This window comes from Enhydra lutris, unplaced genomic scaffold, assembly GCF_002288905.1.
Source record: "Enhydra lutris kenyoni isolate GAN:26980312 unplaced genomic scaffold, ASM228890v2 scaffoldscaffold9, whole genome shotgun sequence".
In the NCBI taxonomy this organism is placed as follows: domain Eukaryota; kingdom Metazoa; phylum Chordata; class Mammalia; order Carnivora; family Mustelidae; genus Enhydra; species Enhydra lutris.
In genome coordinates, this window is record NW_019154093.1 from 17185040 (window position 1) to 17210277 (window position 25238).

General features: G+C 37.6%; 1 protein-coding gene across 2 annotated transcripts in view; it reads left to right on the forward strand.

Annotated features, from left to right (window-relative positions):
* The window catches only part of LOC111143056 (cytidine/uridine monophosphate kinase 1), a 37482-nt gene that overhangs the window by 6193 nt on the left and 6051 nt on the right, over positions 1 to 25238 (forward strand). The window contains exon 2 of one of the 2 annotated variants that reach the window (XM_022496496.1): positions 21289 to 21435. The exons of the other annotated variant lie outside the window; for it this stretch is intronic. Within the exon in view, the coding sequence (XP_022352204.1) occupies positions 21289 to 21435 (147 nt within the window). The remainder of the gene's footprint in view (positions 1 to 21288; positions 21436 to 25238) is intronic. 2 annotated transcript variants of the gene reach the window in all.

Genomic DNA, 25238 nt, shown 5'->3' on the forward strand with positions numbered 1-25238 from the left:
CCGCTGAGCAGAGAGCCCGATGCGGGACTCGATTCCAGGACCCTGGGACCGTGACCTGAGCCGAAGGCAGAAGCTTTAACCCACTGAGCCACCCAGGCGCCCAGTCACTTTAATTTTTGCAAACTGGTACATCTCCTTTCTAAAGTTTTTCTGAGTAAATTCCTCATTTTTTCAAAGGTGAAGAGGCATAATTTTAAAAATATCCGTTTACTTGTCATTCATTCAGAAAACAGTTTTTTTGAGAGCTGGGCACTGTGATTGTTGCTGAGATGAATAAAGCACAGATCCTTCTCTTAAAAGCTTTTAGTTAGTGTGGAGGCAAGGAAGTTAATCGCTGACTTCTACAGAATAGAGTGGTAAATCCTGTGATACAAATGTACTAAATCTACCATTTAGATAAGGGACATTTAAATTTCAGTCCAGTGGGTCAGGGAGGTCTTCCCAGGGGAGGTGATATTTCTGACCTCAGTTTTTTTTTTTTTTTTTTTTTTTTTTTTTTTCTGAACTCAGTTTTGAAGGACAGTAGGAAAGAAGCAGCTGGGAGATGTGGGGGAGTAGAGAACACTTAAAGCAGAATTACCCTTGAGTAGGGTAATTGGAGGTTTCATTTCTGAGAAAAGCCTAATGAGAGAAAACCTATATGAGATTGACCCAGAAAACACTTCCTGAATGCAGACTGTGTGCTGTATCTGTGTATGGGGACACAGGCTTCTTGAGGCTTTCACTTTAGTTAAGATAGATGCACACTTAACAGAATTTTATGAGAAAAGATATGAAAAACTTTTGCAAATATTCAAGTTTACTTTACATTTTAAAAAACTGTTTATCTTGTAGTTCTTCCTTCTGAGTTATTGTAATGTCTTCAAGGGTGGGGACCCTGGCTTTTACTCCTTCTCCTACCTGGTGTTTGAAATGCTTGCTCATCTTTCAGATTTAGCTTGTTACGGAGATTCCCAGACAGTCTCAGTTAATGGTGCCCTTATAGTGTCTCAGTAATTTTTTTCACAGCTACCCTAGTCCAAAAGAAATACTAAGTTATATTTGTTAAGTAATTAGATCTGGACAATACTTAGGTATTTTCAAACAACTTGTGATCTTTGACCACAGTTCCAGACTTACACCTTCCTAAACCCTTGGAATTTCCCACTGTTGAGAGTTACAAAAGTGTTTCTTGTTATGTTGATGAGGTGGGGTTTGGACCCCACCTAAGGTGGGGGTGGGGTGCTGGTTGACCGGAACACCAACTGTGTGAGGAACACCAACTGTGTGATCAGAGGGTTGGAACTTTTAGTCTCACCCCTCCCCTTCACCTCCAGGGAGGGGAGTGAGCCTGGATGTTTAATCAGTTGCCAATGGCCAGTGGTTTAATCAATCATGACTATGTAATGGAGCTTCCAAAAATGAGGGTGGGGTTCAGAGAGCTCCTGGTTTGATGAACACGTGGAGAGTCAAGGGGAGACGCCTGTCTGGAGAGGCACTGAAGCTCTGTGCTCTTGTGCTGTGCTTATATCTGGCTGTTCCTGAGTTATAACCTCTTCATAGTAAACCAGTGATCTAGAAAGTAAAATATTTCTTTGAGTTTTGTGAGCCATTCTAGCAAATTAATCAAACCCAAAGAGGGGGCTTGGGGCCCTCTAATTTATAGCCAGTTGGTTAGAAGTACAGGCAGTACCTTGGACTTGGGACTGGGCTCTGAAGTGATGGTGGTGGGGGGCAGTCTTGTAGAGCTGAACCTTTAACCTGTGGAAGCTGATGAATCTCTGGGTAGATAGTGTCAGAATTGAGTTGAATTTTCACACATTCTGATGGTGTTTGAGAATTGTGTAAGGGAACCTGCCCCTCAAATTAGAATTGGGTCCAGGAACCCCAAAGACTAGCCCATGAGACCATAAACTCCATATGGGAGAAGAACCCTGAATTTCTGATTTACTTTCATATTTTTAGTGCCCAGCACAGTGTCTGGCATAAATTGATGCTCAGTGAACATTTAAGTAAGATTTTGAAGCCATTCAGATCTGCCCCTTGATGAGTTAGTTAAATTTTTGCTTTTTAGTTTCTTCCACTGAAAATTTGGGATATTAATTTACTTTTCATGGTGATTATGAGGATTAATAAAAAATGTCTGGCAGAGTGCCTAAAACATGTTATTATTACTTTATGTATGTTAGCACTCACACCCCCTTTGCCTACTCTGTGCTTACCCATAAATAGTCAATGAAGGAAATGCTTTGAGCAGTGTAAGTAGCTATACTTTGAGTACATTTTGGTACAGATAGATACATTCTTAGTCATTAGACTGAAGAAAAATTGAACTGAAGGGTTATGAATTAATATCAAAGTGTCATACCTGTGTGTTGTCTATTGGGCAATATGTAGAGTTCAGATTCTAGAGTCAGATGCCTGGGTTTGGTTTTCATCCTAACATCTACTGTGTGTGTGCCACCGCAGCCAAGTCATTTAATCTCTCTGTGCTTAAATTTTCTCATCTGTAAAATGGGAATAATTATATAGTATCTACCTCATAGGGGTGGTGTGCAGATTAAATGAGCTAATATTTGTAAAGTTCTTAGAGCAGTGCCAGGCACGTAGTAAATCATACATAAATGTTAGCTGTTTTTATTATCATCATCTTTTTATGTGTTAATTTTTTATATCCCCCTCCCCCATCTGCTTTCTTTGACTTGATTGAGACACCTACCCCCATTTACTCCCTTCTACTTTGGTGGCTATACAGTCTGTTCATAATGATTGCCCTAGAAATTTTAAGCATACATGTTATTTAACTTAAGTCTAATATTGATTAATATTTTTACTCTCCCCGCTCCTAAACAATAGAAGTGCTTTAGGATGCTTAACTCTATGTTCCATCCTGTTCTGTTTTCCAGGATTTAAATACTGCAGTGATTTTTTTTAAATCCCTACAAATGATGTGTTAGTGTTTTATAACAGTGATGTAATGTTTGTAGAATAACTCACATATATACCAATTTGTCTATTCACCATCTATTTTTGCATCTCAGAACTTCCTTCTTTTTTCCTTAACAAGTTTCTTTAATCCATATGGGCTTGTGGTTAGGAATTGTTGCTGTTTTCTCTGCATGGTAGCTTCTCTTTTTGGTAGCCACTAAAAATACCATCCTTTTGGGGTTCTGACTTTACGTGGAGCTCTTTGATCTGATCTCCAGTCCTATTTGGGCCTAAGTCTTTATCCCCTTTCTCCAGTTTGTGGGCCATTAAATCCCAGGTTCTAGCCATCAGATTGTGGGTGGGAAAAGACCTCAGGGCAGCCACAATTCTAGCAGGCACTCACTCTAGATTTGTGCATTCTTGATTTAGCTAAATCTGAGTTACTCTGGTTTTCTACCAGCTCCATCATGCATTGAAAAAGGATAATACACACACACACACACACACACACACACACACACACACACACACACACACACACACACACACACACACACACGTGTATGTATTATATATATATGGGGTGCCTGGCTGGCTTAGTCAGTAGAGCATGAGATTCTTCATGAGATTCTTGATCTCGGGATCATGAGTTAGAGCCCCACATTGGGTGTAGAGATTACTTAAGAAACTAAAGAAAAAATGTTATAAAAAATACTCCATTTGGGGTGCCTGGCTGGCTCAGTCAGTGGAGCATGTGGCTCTTGATCTTGGGGTTTTGGGTTCAAGCCCCATGTTGAATGTAGAGCTTATTTTAGAATGAAATCTTTAAAAATACACACACATACACATATATCCAACTACATGGGTTTGCTATGCAGGGAGGAGTTTCTCTGAATGTACATATATATTCTACCCACATGAAAATTAGATGCCTCTACCTAAGTCTTAGCGCCTCTTCAGTGTCTGTTCTTTCCCTTATCCGTACTCTCTTTGAAATCTACTTGATATATATACCCTTTGGGTTAAAGTTTCAATGACAATAATGGGTTACTCTAAATGCCACATTGTAGTTAAGATGCTAATGGGGAGAGGACTTCAGTGACTGTGGACCTCCAAGTCACATAGGAGTACAGTATTTTTTTAAGACGGTTGTCCTGAATTGAAATTCAGAGCACTTCAGAGAAGTTCTTTAGTAGTGGGACTTTTAGATCTTAGTAAGAGAGAAGGGGTGGGCTTGGGTGATAACCGTCTTATTCATGTCATGTTGGCCTAATCACGCTGACTCATGTTAACCTTAAAGCTAATACTTTTAGCCCAATTGCCTATGTAAATGTATTTGCTCTAACATTTCTATTGCTTTAACCTGGCAAATCAAGAACATTTTTATAGACTGAACATGTGATAAGAGCATCTAGAATTTAATAAAGAACAGGTGTGAGTGGATATATTGTTTGCCAACAGTTTTATGATGCCTGGTAAATAAAGCTAACAAAACATTACTTTGGCAAAGGAAAAAGCACCAGTTGTTACCTACCATTCTCAGAAACTTTCATTTTGAAGGACTGGGTCCCATGAGTTGCTTTCTATGCCTGGTTTCCATCAGTCTTCTTTAGAAGACCCAAAAGTTGGTTTTATTCATCATTAGGCTGTATCTTATATCAAAAAACAATTAAATATGCTTTACTTGGGGCTACATAAAAGACTGCTTCCCTGCTCACTATATGTTTGGAACTTCCATGATGTATTTATCACTGGTGTGTGCCATTGGAAAGTATTACGTGTTTAATTTAAACGATAAGATTTACCTTTATAATTATGTATGATTTAGGTAGATAACATGAATTAATATTTTCTTGGTGTCTATAGGGAGTAGAGAGACAGCCCAGAGGCTTTGATTATGTGATTGGGAATTGACTTAATGGCTAATACAGGTTGTTATATAGTGGACAGTTTTATTTGCTACATACTTAGTGATTATTGGGTGAGGCAGGTGGCAAGTGGAAACGATAATGGTGTCAGAAACGGTAGTGGTGTCATAAAGGCAAGAGTAAAGTGAGGGTTGTCAGAATCTGGCTGAATGGTGTAGATAGGCCCAATATGCCTGGCTCTTTGTGTTTGGATAAACTTCTCTCAACCCCATGCTAGGATACAACTGAATGATAAATTACATCAACTTTGAGTTTCCTTTTTAATTTCTACCAGGAGATTCTGTTATTTAAAGGCAGTAAGCTGCTTAAAGGCAAAAGACTGTCTCCAGGTCTGTCGCCTAGGCATTGCCCTGGATGCCCACCGTGGATTAATAGTCAGACTTGGGTTCAAGTACTGGTTTCCTCTCCACTAACTGGCAAGTTGGTTTATTTCAATGTTCCCTTTTGTACAAGGAGGGGTGTAGAAGTAGGTGGTCTTGCCAACACTGAAACATTTGTATCCCAAGATGTAAGTGTTAGATAGTATGTAATCCAGTGCAGTCATATTCAGAGGCAAATTATCCAGTAATTGTCAATATGTATACTTTCTGTGCCATTCGGTGCTGTATGAATTGTGAGGGCCAAGGAATTGTATTTAAATCAATTCCCGAGTATTTCATGGTTACATAGAACTTCAGGCTGGTAACAAAGAATGTGTAAGGTGGGAAAAGGAATAGCTTTCTGAAACAGAATTGTGTGTATGTATTTTTAAATTACAAATATGTAAGAATTAGGGTATTAGGGTCAACTTTCTTACAATACAGCATAGAATTAGAAAGCATGTGGACTTTGAAGTCAGACGTTGGTTTGAATCTCAGTCTACCACCTGCAGCTGTATTCGCCAACTTTTCTGATTCTGTATCTTCATTTGTAAAGTGATGATAATGCCAACCTCACTGAGTTGTTAGGAAGGTGAAATGAGGTGATGCTTCTACAATGTTCAGCACAATACGTGATGCTGAGCGTAAAAATGGTAACATTTATTATTTTAGAAAAGATCTGTAGGAAAGAGATAAAAAAGTAATTTAGGTAAAAGTAGTTGTGGGAAGCATTATTGTCATTGTTTGCTATAATACAGAGAGTGATTGCTCACACTGATCAGTTTATAATTTTTAAGAAAATCTGATACAGTATTTTAGAGTCTGTGGAATATGAAAGATCTTTGTACTTAGAGAAAATATTTGGATTAGCTTACACTTAAAAATCCTAGAAAGGTGGGACGCCTGGGTGGCTCAATCAGTTAAGCGTCTGCCTTTGGCTCAGGTCATGATCCCAGAGTCCTGGGATCAAGTCCCATGTCGGGCTCCCTGCTCAGGGAACCTGCTTATCTCTTTACCTGCTCCCCCCAACTTATGCTCTCTCTCTCTGACAAATAAATAAGTAAAACCTTTAAAAAAAAACCTAGAAAGGGTGAGTGGATTTAAGGAAGTTTATAGGATAAATGCTATTTGTATTCAAAATAGATTATTAGATGCCAAATGGAGCTAATGACCTGATGATGGGTTAAGTGTCATAAGCTAGTACTGTATGTATATCTTAACTGTCCTGTTATTAAAGATGCGCATAATTCTTATTTTGATTACTTTTTTATTATGCAAGTAGTATAGACACATTATACAAAATTTAGAAAATACAGATACATAGAAATAAGATATAGGGGTTCCTGGGAGGTTCAGTCAGTTCTGCCTTTGGCTTCAGTCATGATCAAAGGTCTTGGAATCAAGCCCCACATCAGACTCCCCACTCAGTGAGCAGTCTGCTTTTCCCTCTCCCTCTACTCCTCCTCCCGCTCATGCTTTCTACTCTCTTTCTGAAATAAATAAATAAAATGGTTTTTAAAAAAAGTATAAAATTACCAGTAATCTTACCATCCAGAGAAAGCTACCATTAATCACTATTTTTGGGCATATTCTTCCAGACATTTTTTTTAGTAGGTTCAGGCTATCTGGAAACCTGCTTTTTTACTTATAATATTGTAAACATATTACCATGTTAATAAATATACTTTTATCATATAATCTATATAACAATATACCATATAGATGAGATAAATTATATATTTAACTTACTCCATTTTGGAAATTTTGTTGTTTGTAATTTTTCAGAAATTATATATATTTTTAAATATTTATTTCAGAAAGAGAGGAGGGAGAGCATGAAAACATGAGCAGGGGGAGGGGCAGAGGGAGAAGCAGACTCTCTTTTGAGCTGGGAACCCGATGCCCGGCTTGATTCCAGGACCCCAGGATCATGACCCGAGCCGAAGGCAGGTACTTAACTGGTTGAGCCACCCAGGTTCCCCTGTATTCTTTTTTTTTAAAAATAACTTCATTGAGGGGCGCCTGGGTGGCTCAGTGGGTTAAAAAGCCTCTGCCTTCAGCTCAGGTCATGATCTGGGGGTCCTGGGAGCATCAGGCTCTCTGCTCAGCGGGGAGCCTCATTCCCCCTCTCTCTCTGCCTGCATGTCTGACTACTTGTGATCTCTGTCAAATAAATAAATAAAATCTTAAAAAAAACAAAACTTCATTGAGATTGAATTTATGACCAAATAATTCACCCATTTGAAGTGTATGTAATTCAGTGGTTTTGGTATATTACATTGTTAATTTTTTTAAAATGTGGTAAAATACAACCAAGATTTCTTATTTTAACCATTTCAAATGTACAGTTGAGCAACATTAATCCCATTCACCCCTTTGTACAGCTGTCACCACTTTTCTAAAACTTCTTTGATACACAAACAGAAACTGATATACACATAAGTCCCCATTCCTCTCTTTTCCCAGTCCCTGTTAACTTCTGATCTCCTTTCTCTCTATGAATTTGCCTATCTTGGGTCCTTCATAGAAGTGGAATCCCAGTATTTGTCTTGCTGTGTCTAGCTTATTTCACTTAGCATACTGTTTTCAAGGTACACATTAGCATGTGTCAGAACTTTCTTTTTATGACTAATGTTTCATAGTATGTACATAGTATATTTTCTTTATCTCTTTATCTGTTGTGGAACAGGGCTGCTTCCACCTTTTGGCTATTGTAAATAATGCTGCAGTGAACTTTGGCATGCAAGCATCTGTTTGAGTCTGTTTTGAATTCTTTTGGGTAAATAGCTAGGAATATAATTGCTGGGTCATAGATGAGTTCTTTAACTTGTTGAGAAAGTGCCAAACTGTTTTCCACAGTGGCTATTAAAATTTTACATTCCCATCAGCAATGTAGTAGGGTTCTAGTTTCTTCACATCCTTATCAACAATTAATTTTGGTTTGTTTAATTATAACCATCCTAGTAGTGTGAAGTGGTATCTCATTGTGGTTTTGATCTATATTTCCCTAATGACTAGCATAAGCATCTTTCTTGGACTTGTCAGTCATTTGTATATCTTTGGAGAAATGTCTATTCAAGTCCTTGACCCATTTATTAATTTAGTTGTCTTTTTTTGTTGTTGAGTTATAGGAGTTCTTTATTCTAGATAATAAGCCTTTGTCAGATAGATGATGTGCAAACATTTTATATTTAACCCTTTGAGCAACTGCTTGACTTTCAAAGTGGCTGTACCATTTTACATTCCTACCTACAGGGTATAAGGGTTCCAATTTCTTGATGTACTGGCCCACACTTCTTATCTGTTTTTTTGTTTGTTTGTTTTTTTAATAGTATTCCAGTCGGTGTGAAGTGGTATCATACTATGGTTTTGATTTGCATTTCCCTAATGATTAATGATGTTGAGCAACTATCTCATATTTACCAGGCATTTGTATATCTGCTTTGGAGAAATGTCTATTTGGATCTCTTGTCCCTTTTTTCATCTTTTTCCAGAATATTGCATTTTTAAAATTGTTCATTTTTTGAATTGGGTTATCATTTTATTATTAAGTTATAAAGTTGTTTACATATCTTAGATATAAGTCCCTTACCCAGATAGATATATGATTTGCAAATATTTTCTCCCATCCTGTGGATTGTCTTCATTTTCTTGGTAGTATCCTTGGAAGCACAGTAATTCTTAATTTTGATGAGGCATTTTATCTTGCCCATTAGAACATATGGTATGCTTTCTATTGCCTATGATTTATAAGTTAAAAGACTGATAAGTGGGGTGCCTGGGTGGCTCAGTTGTTAAGCGTCTGCCTTCGGCTCAGGTTATAATCCCAGGATCCTGGGATTGAGCCCCTCATCAGGCTCCCTGCTTGGCGGGAAGCCTGCTTCTCCCTCTCCCTCTGTGTGTGTTTCCTCTCTCTCTGTGTCTCTCTCTGTCAAATAAATAAATAAAATCTTTAAAAAAAGAAAGACTGATAAGTAAGTTTAAAACTAAAAAAGAGGACAGTTGGTAAGTATGTCTTATGCTTGGGACTGAGAGCAGGGGGTAGTGGTGGATGGAAAGGAAGAGTGGGAGTAACAGATTCTTACTACTTTCTTGACTGATTCTAGGGCGTAATTGAGTCCAAGTTAAGTCAGATTAGTGAGGTGGGCAAGAGAAGTTGCCCATTTTGCAGAATGGTCTCCAGCATTCTTTCTGTTGTGTAGTCATGGCAGGAAAAAAATTTTGCTATAAAACTTCCCATACGTTTACCACTTTTTCCATTATAGGAAGAAATTAGACCCTAGTCAAGAACTGGGAGTCCCTTATATTCTGTCTACATTATAAAAATGGGTACAGTTATCTGTGGCCAACATTGAATTCCAGCCTAGGGCTAGGATTTGATAGCTGTGCCATTAAAAATGTGTATTCTTAGGGGTGCCTGGCTGGCTCACTTGGTTAAGCAACTGCCTTTGCCTCGGGTCATGATCCTGGAGTCTCAGGATCAAGTCCCGCATGGGGCTCCCAGCTCAGAGGGATGTCTGCTTCTCCCTGACTTCTCCCCTCTCATGCTCTCTCTCTCTTTCAAATAAATAAATGAAATCTTTTTTTTAAAAAAGTGTATTCTTAGACTGACTTTGATTGATTGATGTTGATGCACAATGTTACATTAGTTTCAGGTGTACATAGTGATTCAACATCTCTATAGGTTATGATGTAGTTATCACAAGTGTAGCTACCATCTGTCACTATACAATGTTATTACAATATTATTGACTATATTCCCTATACTGTATCTTCTATTCTTATAACTTATTCATTCCATAACTAGAAGCCTGTGTCTCCCACTTCCCTTCACCTTTTTGCCCATCCCCCTTACGTTTGGCAACCATCAGTTTAGTCTCTGTATTTGTAGATTTGATTTTGCTTTTCGTTCATTCGTTTTATGGACTTTTAGATTGAGCAAAATGTAATGAAACTAAACTTTATACCCCCAAATTGTAAAAACAGGTACTATCTTTCAAAGCCAAATAAATAATAGTTTTGGGATTCCTGGGTGGTTCAGTCGGTTAAGTGTCTGCCTTCAGCTCAGGTCATGTTGGAGTCCCACATTGGCCTCCTTGCTCCACGGGGAGCCTGCTTCTCCCTCTTCCTGCTGCTCTCCCTGCTGGTGCGGTCTCTCTCTCTCTGGCACATAAGTAAATAAAATCTTTGAAAAAAAAATAACGATTTTGCTCACGCTTTCTTCTATTAGCACAGGTTGGTGGACTAAAATGAAGATGATTCTTTGTTAAAGTTAAGCAAGATTAATTATGTCTAAAAAATCAGTTGAGAGAGGTTGCTTAGCACAATAAAGTTCTGAAAGTGCTGCAAGGGGTTATTCTGGAGACTAGAAGTAGTATGAGTATATTGCCTTTGCCATGAAGGGGTCATTTCCAGAAAAACTTGCTTATAATTTTGGACTCTAGTGTCTAGAGTAGGACTTCATTGAAATATGTTTCCTTTTAAACCTTTGCTGCTGTGCCTTTTGGATTCTCTCAACTGAGTGTTGTCTCTAAATTTCCATCTGTTTCTAGGCTATAAAACTGAACTGTTTTCTGTCTCCTTCTATAACTCTTGACTTCATGCCCATGTAGTATGTTTTTGTGTTGCTATATTATGCTTTTGTTTCTCTTTTGTTTCAGGAATGGATCACTTTACAGAGAAATTTTTGTTCAAACACTTGAATTGATTTTTGCTGTACTCTATAATGATTTAGTTTTAAATTTTAAAAAGTTTTTGATCAAGTAGTGTTTCCCTTTTTTCTTGAAATTAGATGTTTTTTTACATAGGGATTTTATCCTTCATGTGAGACTATTTTGAGTTTCATTTTGCTGTTTTCTTAGGAATATATATATATATGTATACTTTTTAAAAGATTTTTATTTCTAAGTAACCTGTATACCCATATATATAAATATATATATATTTATATACACACACATATATAAATATATATGTGTTTATACACACACACACACACACACATATATATATACACATATATATACATATATATATATACACACACACTCTTTTTTTTAAAGATTTTTATTTCTGAGTAATCTATACACCCATTGTGGGGCTTGAACTTAACAACCCTGAGATCAGGAGTTGCATGCTGCGCCGACTGAATCAGCTAGACATCCCAAGGATTTTATATTAATAAAACACTTAAATCATTAATTTTTCTTTGTGGTGTTTGCCATTTAGAGATGTGTGGATAGTATATATGCTTTATGTAAAAGCATATATGTTTAATTAAAATTTTAAAAAGCATATATGTATGCATTTATATTATAAAAGATTTAAACATTTTGAAAATACATAAAGTAAAAATGAAAGTTCTTCTTAATCAATCTCAGAGTACTTCTTATGTAATCACTTAAAATTTTTTGTGTGTGTGTTTCTGGTCCTTTTTTTTTTTTTTTTTTTTTTTTAATGTGGGCTCCACGCCCAACCTGGGGCTCTGACTCATGGCCCTGAGATCAAGAGTAGCCTGTTCTATGGACTGAGCCAGCCACACACCCCTCTGGTCCATTTTGTGATGTACCTTATATACAGATACAATGCATGCACACCTGTGTGCACACATGTTGCCTATTGTTTTGTGACTTGCGTTTTTTTGCTTAGCAGTTTATCTTGGATAGCTTTCCATATAGATAGCTCTACTTCATTCATAATACACAGAGTGGATCTATTTAACCTCTTGTATACTGGTAAATGTTTTGATTTTGTTTACTTTGAACATTCATGTATAGAATGTCTTTTTTTTTTTTTTTTTTTTTGAGATTTTATTTGTTTGTTTGACAGCACAAACGGGAAGCAGCAGGCAGAGGGAAGGGAGAAGCAGGCTCCCTGCTAAGCAAGGAGCCTGACGTGAACTCTATCCCAGGCCCTGGGACCATGACCTAAGCAGAAGGCAGATGCTTAACTGGTTGAGCCACCCAGGCGCCCCTGTACAGAATGTCTTTGTGTGCATGTGCAACTATTTCAGTAGCACAGCTCCTAGAGACGGAAGTACTGAGCCAGAGGGTGTGTAAACTTAAATTCTGATAGATTCTGCTACATTGCCCTCTAAAAAGGCTGAAACAGTTCACACTCCCACAAAGTATGAGGATGCTAGTTTTTCCCCACCCCTACCTCTATTCTTGCCAGATAAAGCAGTCTTTTTATTTTAGCTAATCTGATGGGTAGAAAATGGAATCACATTGTTTTAATTTGCATTTTCATGATTACCAGTGAATTGAGCATCTGTTCTTTTCTTTTCTGTGAATTGTTTATTCTTTTCCTTTGCCCATTTCTCTATTGAGGTTTTTTATTTATTTGTTAGTATGATCTCTTTATGTACAGTATGTATTACGCCTTTCACCTTTGTATGGTGAAAACATTTTCTTCCAGGCTCTTGCTTGTTATTTGACTATATTTATGCTCTCTTTCTCTGTTCCAAAGCTTTTATTATTTATGTGGTCAAACATAAATCTTAGCTGACTTGGTTCTTGTTTTAGAATGCCTTTTTTGTATCTCAAGATTATTTTTCTTTAGTACTGTCATAGGGCTTTTTTGCTTGTGTTTTAGTTTTGCAGGAAGATGATTTAAGATTCAGGAATCTGATTTAATTTTTTCCCAGATGGGTAGCTAGTTGCCAAGTATCATTTATTAAATAGTTAATCTTTTCCTCATGGATTTCTATTTCATTTAAGGTTTTTTTTTTTTTTTAGATTTTATTTATTTGAGAGAGAATAAAAGAGAGCACAAGTGGCGGTTAGGCAGAAGGAGAAGGAGAAGCAGACTTACAGTTGAGCAGGGAGCCCGACATGGGGCTCCATCCCAGGGCTTTGAGATCATGACCTGAGCAGAAGGCAGATGCTTAACTGACTGAACTACCCAGGTGCCCCTTCATTTAAGTTTTTTTTAAACCTTTTTTTTTTTTTTTTTTAAGTACTCTCTGTGCCCAATGTGGGGCTCAAACTCAGGACCCTGAGATCAAGAGTTGTATGCTTTACTGACTGAGCCTGCTGGACACTCCCCTTATTGGTTTTTAGATGCTAAATCTATCTTTTTTTTTTTTTTTTAAGATTTTTTTGTTTATTTGAGAGACAAAACAGGAGAGCAGGGTGAGGGGTAGCGGAAGAAGCAGACTCTCTGTTGAGTGGGGAGTCTGGGTCTGGATCCCCAGGACTCTGATCACTACCTGAGCTGAAGACAGCTGCTTAACTAACTGAACCACCCAGGCGTCCCAAGTCTATCATTTATTGAATTCCCACTGACACTTGGGTCTGTTTTGGGACTGTTGAGTTTCATTGTTCTCTTTGCCTATTTTTATACTAGTGTCATACTGTTTTAATTACTATAGTTTTATAATATTTTATGCTACCTGGTAAGACAAGTTCCCACTTGTAGTTGTTAAGATTATTTTCAGGTTTGGCTAGTCTCCTCACATTTATGGTCTGATGAACCTGAGAATCAGTTCATTCTGTTGCATTAAAAAGATTAATTCCAGGGGCGCCTGGGTGGCTCAGTGGGTTAAGCCGCTGCCTTCGGCTCAGGTCGTGATCTCAGGGTCCTGGGATCGAGCCCTGCATCAGGCTCTCTGCTCAGCGGGAAGCCTGCTTCCTCCTCTCTCTCTGCCTGCTTCGCCTGCTTGTGATCTCTCTCTGTCAAATAAATAAATAAAACCTTAAAAAAACAAAACAATAAAAAAGTTGCTCCTTATTTAAAAAAAAATTAATTCCAGTTGACTTTTGATTGAGGTTGCAATAAATTCATAGATTAATTTGTGGAATTTTATTTATTTATTTATTTATTTATTGAGATTTTATTTATGTATTTGTTAGAGGGAGAGAGGGAGTGCACAAGCTGGGGAAGTGGCAGACAGTGAGAGAAGCAGGCTTCCCGCTGTGCAAGGAGCCCGATCTAGCGATCTAGATCTATCGCAGGAACCATGACCTGAGCCAAAGGTAGCCACTTAACCAATTGAGCTACCCAGGTATCCCTGTTTGTGGAATTTTAAAATATTTACAGTATTGGATCTTTCTGTTCAGGAACATAGAAGCACAGAACGCCTTCTTTTTACTTTTTTTAAAAATATTTTGTTTTATTTATTTATTTATAAAAAGATTTTATTTATTTATTTGGCAGAGAGAGAGATTACAAGTGGGCAGAGAGGCAGGCAGAGAGAGAGGAAGGGAAGCAGGCTCCCTGCTGAGCAGAGAGATTTGGCAGAGAGAGAGAGAGAGATTACAAGTGGGCAGAGAGGCAGGCAGAGAGAGAGGAAGGGAAGATGCAGGGCTCAATCCCAGGACCCTGAGATCATGACCTGAGCCAAAGGCAGAGAGGCTTTACCCACTGAGCCACCCAGGCACCCCTCTTCTGTACATTTGTATGCTGTTGAGCCTGTTTGGTAGTTATTTTCCTTAATTGGCAGTAATTGTAGTTTAGCCACTGATTATCGTGGACTTTGCTCCAGGAGTAACCTGAATGTGTTTGTGTAACTTTTTCCTGATGTGAATGCTCTCATAGTAGGTCTTAAATCTAGCAGTGTGGACCATGCATTTAGCAGTATGTTCTTAAGGAGATGCCTCGAGTTGTAATAGCTAATAACAATACTTGGCTGTAGCTGATGGTGTAGTGTAGGTATTATTTCTGATAGTATCGGTACTAATTGTGTTTTAGAAATGAAGAAGCTGAGATCTAAGAAAGGTTACATAATTTTCCAGTGTCACACAGGGCTGTGACAGAGCTTAGTCTTAAAACTAATCCCTTAACTTTGAGTTCAGTGTTCCGAGGATATGACTTCATGCAAAGTTCTTCTGTGCTTGTGGTTCTTGCTGAATTCTTTGTTTCTCTAAGTGGATTTCTCCATTAGTTTGATAGTTTTGCAGATGCTGAAATGCTATGTTTGTATGTATTATTGAATTCAGAGTTTGGTATCCTTTGCACGTTTTATTCAAGAGTGGATTTATAAATCCAAATAAATTGTACCCCTTAAGGAGAACCTAAGCTGATAAAATGTTATTTTGTGATGAGGCCTTTTACAGATTGCATTCTCAAGTAGTTATATCTCTTAGGGTGGCTTGATTGCTTTTGATATTACATAGGTAATGATATTCTGATTTTAATGTTACTTTTTTTAAAAAATAATAGATACAAGTAGGCCTGCTTAATATTTTAAAAACCTCTCTTTTCTAATGTGAAATAGAAAGAAGGGCTTCATCTGAGTGGTTTGATATATGTCCTCCAAGTGTTCTCACAGGAAATGACTTAACTGAACTTGAAGCTCTTAGGCCACCTGCAACAATATTTGGGTGGTAGTGATATGAGTGTTTAGCTTGTAGACCCTATGGTGACTGTATGAATTGATCATTCAATTAATAAGATCAGAGAGTGTTTTCTAAGACTAGCAAGACTTCTGTGCTGTCTATTAGTGTTGGAAGTTTTCAAATTATTGCTTCTGAGCTCCTGGAATCCCAGGAGGTTTCTGGGCCTGGTCTTGTCTTTTGACCATTTTCCATCTCCTTCTAATGTAGGGAATACAGATTGATTAAGAAATGGATAAGATGAATTAAAAGAAAAACACTGGAAATGACCAACTGGAAGAAATTGGAGTGTGAAAATTCCAATTCATGGTTGCTATAGGGGCCATTTGGTATGTAAATCAGGTAACCATACCGTCAGTTATCTGAGAGCCTTTTACAGGCTGTTAGAGGGACACGCAGGCTTACACAGGTGGGGAAACAGTGTTGGGTGACTTCTAACGTCCCCTGGCTTTAAGATTTATTTATTGTTCTGTCTTCTTGCCACCACCTCTGCTTCCCCAAGCAGACGGTGCTCGTAAAGACTGAATTCCTTAGGAAAAGTTGTGCAAGTATGAAGAATTACCTTATTAGTTAGTATTAGGGCTCCGGTCACTTTATATATGCAGGTCACTACTACATCCTATATTAGCTTCCTTGAATCAGCACATGACCTGGCACTTCATAGACATTCAATAAATATTTACAGATTTAAAGTAAGTTCCAAGTATTGCCTGAATTAAGGTTTCTTATATGGAGAGGAAAACATTGAGGAAAATGAATAGTGCTGTAATTGTATGCAGTTGAATGGATTATATCCCTCCTCTTTTCAGAATATAAGCTTTTAAAATATCACTCTTTAATTAGAAAAAGAAGTATGCTTCATGTTAATTTAAAATCTGTCTGCTACAGCTTTTTGCTTGAGAAAAGATTTAGCTCAGTTTATAACTTCCCATAGTTTATAGTTAATATGTAGATTTGCAATTAAATAGGCATGTGAAATGCAATGCATACATTTGGAAATACAGTGAGGGCACACTAAAAATGAGATTGGAAATCTGCTAGCAACTTAATTCAACTATTACGCTCAGCTTTTCTCGCACTGGATAGACTTTTTTTTTTAATCCCCTTTTAATGCTAACCTTTCTTTAATGGTTATTATAGGAAAGACCCCTTTTCAAACCCTCTGTGAATGAAACCGGAAGGAACTTTAAACGAATGACCAGTTGTAAGCATCTTGGCACTGTGTTGGTTTTTATATTCAAAGTAATGTAAGTTCCCCAAGACTGGCAGTTTCTGTTCTTGGAATGTCCTTATCAGACATCTCATTTAGAGTAACTGGAAAAAGTTCTATTGAAAATACCTTTGAAATGAATGATAGGCTTACATAAAATGTTACTGGGAGGCTGTAGGCTCTAAAGCTGTTGTTTGCAACAAGCAGCAGACTGTGGAGTCCGGGTGGCTCTGGATAGTCCTTGCAGCCTTTCTGGGTGTTCTGCTGAAGGTACATTGTTGCTAGTACATAATCAAAACTTAGATTTTAAGGTTCACTAATCTTCTAGGGAATGCAAAATAAACTTAGTCTTAAATGCTTTATAGATGTGTCCACTATTTAAAGGACACCCAATAATTTTAACGTGCATAGTTGTATTAAAAATATATTTATGTCTAATATATCTGCTATATGCCCTTTCTTGTGAGGCTCGGAAGCAGTCCCATGGTGCTTTCTAATTGCCACACCAACTGGAGAAGGGGTCTGGCATCTGGATCTCTTCTTGCCTCCAAGGACTTGCCATTTATGCATCATTTTTATCTTTTTTTTTAAAGAATTTATTTATTTATTTGAGAGAGAGAGACCATGAGTAGGAGAGGGGTGTGAGGTGGGGGAGGCAGAGCTAGAGGGAAAAAGCAGGCCCCCTGTGGGGCTCCATCCCAGAGCCCTGTGATCATGACTTCAACTGAAGGCAGATGCTTAATCGACTAAGCCAACCCAGGCACCCCACATCAGTTATACCTTGAGCTCTTTTTTATTGTTGTGGTTTTGTTTTTTATTGTTTTTATTGTTTTTGCCCACATAGAACCACGTTCCCTAAATTAAGAAAGAAGGAAAGATGATTGCTAAGAGGTGAAAGAAGTCCATCAAGATGATTAAAGATTTGATACTGTAAAATTTCAACATTCACCTAAGAAAATAAAGTGCCATTCTGTCCTTATTGAGAACATGGTGCTTTTTTTTTCTCCCTCCAAATCTTAGTATGTGGTTTATAAGAATTTATTGAGTTGTTTTTTCAATTTCTTAAAGGAGAAAATGAAAGTAAAAAGCTTAGACCGTTACTCTAAATGAATTGAGTTTATACATTTGTCACTAGAAAACTATTTTTAGTTGAATAGTAGCTTGTAATTGTATCTATTTTAGTTTATAGTGTTTATAACCTACTGTGGTTTTGAATGATGTTCTTAAGATTGTAGTTAGTGACCCACTAGATTTTAATTGCTAGGAAATTTCAGAGAATGTGAAAAAGTTTCGGTTAAGCCAGGGAAATAGCCATTTTTGCTTTCCTCAAAATTGGCATCAGTAACTACTTAATGACAACAGAATGCTTTAAAACCGTGCTCCTTGAAGTCTAGCTGTTACTAAAATACCATAGTAGCTAGTGTGTAAGTGATAGTTGCTTTTTTGTTATAGAAACTCTATGGTAAGAGGAAAGCTTCAGCAAAATCCTTGAGAAAAATATAGTATAAAAAAGCAGTAAATAGAGGATTTTAAAAAATGGAATGTGGATGAGAAATAGGAAGACACATGTATGGATTTCTGTTACATTTACTTAAATTCCATGTTTCCTTAGACACTGCATATAAGGTTGTTTTCTCTCTTTTTGACAAACTGTGTGTAATTATTTTTAAAAACACCATTTGTATACCTCTACAGTTTACAACTAGTTTCTCTTTTAAAAAAGTGATAGGCCAAAACCCACTTTAATGCAACATAAAGCTTGCAAATTTGAGCACTCGAGTGTCAGGAAACCAACACATATGTACTAATTTCCAAATTACTATCTGGGCTTCTAAATGTATGTTGTTCATGCAGCAGAGGCAGTCCGTACAGAGCAGTCTGTGTGGTTGGTGTTTCACTAAGCATTTGTCATTGTTTAGTACTGTTTGTCTCTGCATTTATTCAATATTACCATATGCTATAATCTCCAGACCAGATGAGAATATCCAGCAAGCATAGACTTCCAAGCAGGAAACAAAGTAAGCTGTAGGAAATGGAGCTGCTATAAAATTTTATGGACACTAGTTGCAAAATGCTTTTTGAAAATTTTAATAGTGGGAAAGTGGGTCATGCCTCATTTTTTATAGTCTTTTCTACACCCATCTTTCAGAAGTTTCCTTATGCTTGGTGATCAAAGTAGCGTTTTAAAATGGTGTCGTGTGGAAATAATTTAAGAATAACAGTTTAAATAATTAAGCATTTTGTATTTTCATTTTCTGCAAACGATGGGAGGGTTTTTTTTAAAGCCTATTAAAAAACTAAATACACTTTTGGTTATTTTAATGGAAGGGGGTGTGTGTAACTAAGAGACATGAGTGACACTGCGGTTTTGTTTATTCTCATCCAACTTTATGCCCAATTTTAGTCAGCAAATAAACTGTTTAGAATTTGTTTTCCTTTGCTGACTACCTTACCTAGCTTACTTTAGTCAGTGAGAACAAGTTTAGCTAACAATGTTTAGAAATAGAAAAAGGGGTGAAGAAGGTATGGCTTCTGCAGTCCAAAAAAAGAAGACTCACCATAATCTGGGTAATTGGAGTTTTTATGAACTGTGCAATTGAAACTTTCTTCTTTAAAAGGGGGGTGGGAATGTGGGCTTCCTCAGATCTTAATTTTGAAATGAAAGATAAATTTAAGATATTAAATTTTTATTGTACACTTAACTATGGATGAGATAAAAGCCCATTTAGGGAGCCTTAAAAATTTGGGGTAAGATTATTATAGTAACTGAAAATTGAATATGTTCTGAGTGCCCTGATATTTGAGAGTAAAAACTTTTTTCTAAAACATTAAGTATTCTTTTTATTTACTTATTTATTTAAAAAACACTTTTTTAAAGATTTTATTTGAGAGAGTAAGATCAAGCAAGTGAGGGGAGGGACAAAGAGAGAGGGACAAGCAGACTCTGTGCTGAGCATGGAACCCAGTTTGGGGCTCAGTCTCATGACCCTGAGATCGTAACCAGAGCCGAAATCAAGAATTGTCGACTGAACTGATTGAGCCACCCAGGCGCCCCCAAAATATTTTTAAAATAGATTTTATAGTTCTTTTGATTTAAAACAGGGAATGTGTATGTTCATGTGGTGGAAGAAGCTCTTCATTATTCAGAATTGTTTCCTAGATCTGCATTGTTTTTTCATTCCAGGCATGAGGAAGTGGCAGAACAACACTGAACATCTTATATGACTTAGTTCGACTATTACTCTATACCCTGACCTAATGCATCATTTATAAGTCCTACATAATAATGATCATCACAATCATAATAATACTATTCTACTGACCTTTCATAGACTATTCATATCTGTTATTTTACTTTCATCTCTTGATTGGTCTTCCCATAAAAACCATTAAAGTGAGTACATATGCAGATCTGTGTGTATATATGTATATGGGTGTGTGTGTGTGTGTGTGTGTGTGTGTGTATATAATTAAAATGGCATATAATACATATATAAAAATGCTTCTAGATTATTTAAGATAAGTATCTTCATAATGGCAAGGAGGTAATTGACTTTTATCTCATACTATACGTCAGGCTCTTTACGTTATCTCATTTAGTCATCACCATAACTTATAAAATAGGTATCTGTATTCCCATTTCACAGATGAGACCTCTAGTTGCAACTAGAGAAGGAAGAGATGGACTTTTAAGAATGGTCAGGAATGTACTGGTCTAGGTAGAAAGACAGTGATATTTGAAATCACTGCTTGATTATGTGACCTCCATAGTGGTCAGGAAAGTTAATTTTGTGGAGGAGGTAGGACTTGTGCTATTTACCAAGAAAGGGAACAGACCAGAAGAACAGTGGTAGTATAAATGCTGATGAGTTCAGTTTAGATGTGTTGAATTTAAGGAAGGGAAGCATTTTATAGTTATAGAAGGGGGGGTACAGCCAACAGTGGTGAATTTTTTTTTTTTTTTGCCTTGAATTATTTGTTTTTTGTTAGGCATTTCTTGGGCATTATTAATGGCATTTAAACTTTGATTGTGTTTCTGAAGGATTACAGTGAAATGTTAAGGGCTTGAATAGTTACATAAATTTCAGGATGATTTCTTGGTGTGCGAACATTATAGCTACCATGCCCTACGAGGTTAAGAATGTTTTTAAAGCAAATTTGAGTGTATGAAATCTCTTAAAATTTGTTTATTATTTGTTTAATATACAATCAAAGCTTATTGTGGAAAAGTTAGACTATAGAAATTAACATGAAGGAAAAAAATTGGTAGTCCTACCACTGGGTTGAATTTATTTATTTATTTATTTTTGAGAAAGAGAGAATGAGCGTGCAAGCTTGAGCCCTTGTGCACGAATGCAAGCTAGGGGAGGAGCAGAGGGAGAGGGACAAGCAGACTCCACACTGAGAGCAGAGCCAGACATGGGACTCAATCCGAAATCATGACCGGAGCTGAAATCAAGAGTTGGATGCTCAACCTACTGAGCCATCCAGGTGCCCCTGGGTTGAAAGTATTCTGATTTTTTTTTTTTCCTGTGTGTTGTTTCTTTCAGAAATATGGTTATACACACCTTTCTGCAGGAGAACTTCTTCGTGATGAAAGGAAGAACCCAGATTCACAGTATGGTGAACTCATTGAAAAGTACATTAAAGATGGAAAGATTGTGCCAGTTGAGATAACCATCAGTTTGTTAAAGAGGGTAAGGAGTGTGAATGCCAACCTGTTTAAACCAGCAATGAAATAAGAAACTAAATCTGCCTTTCCTTTGAGTAATGGAAAAAAAATGAGAGTACTAAGTATCTTGCTTGTGGTAGGTGGTCATGCTGTTTGAGAATGGTAGTATTGGACATTCTGCTGTCCCCTGGAAAGAAATTGGACAGTAGCAAACATTCTCTACCTTGATCTAGGATCAGCTAGCTTAGCTTCACATCCATATGTGTGTCCTTGATCCTTCCCCAACACGCAGACGGTGTCTCACTTCCATTTCTATTTTCTCTTCCTTTTTTCCTTCCCCTCCTCTTCTTCCTTTCCCCTTCCTTGCCCTTTTCTGTTTTCTTTTCTTTTTTTTTTTTTTAAAGATTTTATTTATTCATTTGGCAGACAGATCACAAGTAGGCAGAGAGGCAGGCAGAGAGAGAGTGGAGGAAGCAGGCTCCCTGCTGAGCAGGGAGCCCGATGTGGGGCTTGATCCCAGGACCCTGAGATCATGATCTGAGCCCAAGGCAGAGGCTTAGCCCACTGAGCCACCCAGGGGCGCCGCCTTTTCTGTTTTCTTGTAAGCCTTCTTTCTTCCCTCCCTCCTTTCCATCCTTCCTTCCCTTTATTCCTTTTTCCCTTGGACATCCCGTTGTTGCCGTTTTTCTCCATTTTAATGTTTCCTTTTGTGGTGAATGTATCACCATCTTTAGTATGAAATACAGAGATTAACAGCTATCAAAATATGTCCCATCTTAAAAACAGGTGTCTTGCATTTATGTGATACCTCTCCACTATAGATTCCCAAGACGAGTTGTTAACAGGTATTTTCACATATAAGAAACGGTGAAAGAGAAATGCAAGAGTGAGAACAGCAAGAAATAGTTGAAATCCAGTGGAAGAGAGATATATGAGCACCTGGATGGAACCATAGAAACTTGAGGAGGAGGAGGAGTGGCTCATTTACACACTTTCTTACCTTTTGTTTCAGAGATTGGAGTAACCTGCTTCTATTCCATAATATATCTTCTCTCCCTGTTCTCTAGATTTGATACCCTTTCTCCACTTTATCACTAAACACTGTGAAAAAGTGGTCTACATTTTTCACTTTTTCACTTCCTACTCTTCAACCTTATGTCATCAGGTTCTACTTCCATCTTCACTGAAACTGTTCTTGCTGTTGTTACCAGTGATCTTCCTTATAAAATCTAGAGGACATTTTTAGTCATTTTTCTTACAGCATGTAACTCCATTCATTGTCTTTTCGAAACTTCTTTATTCTCTATGACACCATTTTTCTTGATTCTTTCCTGCTTCAACAACTGTTGTTTTTTACGTCTCCTTGCAAGTTTCCTAAACGATGATGTTCTCCGGATTTTATCCATGGTTCTCCTCTCCTTTTATGTATTTACTGCTGGATGCTTTTAGCCATGCCCAAGGCTTTCATTATACTAACAAATGCTAAAATCTATAGCTCTAGCGCACACCTTTTTTCTGAACTCCAGACCTACACTTCTAATTACTAGATACCCATCTGAATATTTGACAAGTATCTCAGGGAATCAGTGTATCTTCTAAAATGTGATCGCCCTTTGTCTCCTGTTCTAGTTAATGGTTCTACCATCTGTGCCCAAGCCAGAGATCTGGGGCCATCCTATATTTTACACCTCTTTCGTCACTTTGCCAAATCAGTTCAGTGAGTGGATCTTCTAGTTATCTTCCTCTTAACTGTCTTTGACTTAGTCTTTTTTCTCTATTACCACTGTCACCTTAGTTCAGATCCTCTTTTCCTTTCCTGGACCATCACTAGAGCCTCCTCATGAGTCTTTTTGCCTTTAATCCATGCTTGTCCCCTTCTAATCCACTCTTCACAGTGCCAGTGCAGTCAGGGTGACTTTTTTTTTTTTTTTTTTTTTTTTTTTGAGAAGGGGAGAGGGGTTAGAGAATCTCAAGCAGGCTCCACACCCAGTGCGGAGACATGTGGAGTCAATCACAGAGCCCATCATGGGGCTTGATCTCACAAACCTGAGATCATGACGAGCTGAAATCAAGAGTCAACCCTCAACAGACTGAGCCACCCAGGCACCCCAGTCAGGGTGATTTTTTTCCAGAAGGTGATATAAGCATATTCTGCTTAAAATTCCTTAGTGGTCCTCTGTTGCTTCAAGAATAAAAACCAGTTCCTTAGTGTGGCATAAGCTCTTCATTAATCTTGCCCCTACTGACTTTCTAGTCCTATCTCCCAGCACTCTGTATACATGTCCTAATATTCAGCTGCCTCAGCTTACTTCAGATTTATCAAAGCTATTATGCTTTTTCATTTCTGAGCCTTTATATATTCAGTCTGGAGTACCTTGATCCCTGTCTGCTTGCCACTTCATTATTTAGGACTCATCTCCACTGCCACCTCTCATAAAGCTCTCTCTCAGGCTGTTTTCCTGGTAGTTGGTGCTTTGTTTTTTCATACGTCCCCATAGAACTTAGCACATTTCTTTACACATATTTGTTACCTGCTGAACCGTGAGCCCCCAAGAGTCATGTGGCTATCCAAGTTCCTTGGTAATAGGCCTTGAGTAACTGTATGTTACATGAGTAGAATATTGATGCACCTTAATCTTTCTCTACCATAATTGAGGTAGAAATGCTATAGCAGAGCCCAAAAACATTCTATGAAAGTTTTGTATTATTGGAGAACATTGGAGAAACAAATGCTGGGACAAAGCCAACCCTCAGATGAAAGAATTAGAGGGCCAGACAACCCGTGTTCTTCTTGAGGAACAAGGAGATTGAGCACTGAGGGGACTGGATGTTGGTTAGCTTTGGAATGGGGGCTTCTCCAGATCTGGTCAGAGTCGTGCATCAGTGCTTACTCCGTGGTGGCTGGCAGTGGTGAGGACTTGGAGACTACATTTCTGCATCTCCTGTTCACATATTTCAACATTCTGGCCTCAAACTTTGGGGAAGATGGTGAAGTGTGCTGCTCTTCCTGTCTTCCTTGACTGAATTCTTAACTCTGCTATCTGTGTTATGGGATAGCTAGTGGCATTTAAAGTTTAATTAGCTTCAGTGAAAAATGTATTAACTTTTTGCTAGCAGTCTCTTTATATTTGTCCAAAGCTTTGTGCAGTTGGATTTGAATTATTGCAGAGAATCTGAATGCTTGCAGAAGCAGCATACTTCTTCCTACAGCAAAATGACTTGGGAGTGGGGAGGGGAAGGCAAGATAGGGCCTCTAGTGGCTGGAGCAAAGGTACTGGTTATTGCTTATTTTGTTTTCTTTTCGCTATTTATAACTTTGTGAATATATATGTGAAAGTAATAAATGCTTACTGTAGAAAATTTAGAAACTTCAGAGAAAAAATTGTATGTGTGTATGCGTGTAAATTGGGAAGGGATACTTGCTTGCCTGTAACTCCAAGTTACTACATTGGATCATTTCCTTTAAGTCTTTTTTTTTTTTTTTTTTTTTTTTTTTCCTATGCACCCTCCACTCTTTACTAATGATTTAAGGAATAATAGTAACAAAAGAAACACTTGTATCTCCACCACCCTGCTTAAATAATTGCATTTTGTTGGAGGGGAGAAGGGTGGGGGATGGGGTAACTTGGTGATAGACATTAAGGAGGGCCTGTGATATGATGAGCCTGGGTGTTACATAATACAGATGAATCACTGAGTTCTACTTCTGAAACTAATAATACACTGTATGTTAGTTAATTGAAATTTAAGTAAAAAAACAAAATCTGAAAAAAAGGACTTCTCTACCCTTTCACCATGTTTTTCAACTAATCTTTTGGCTGCCAATTT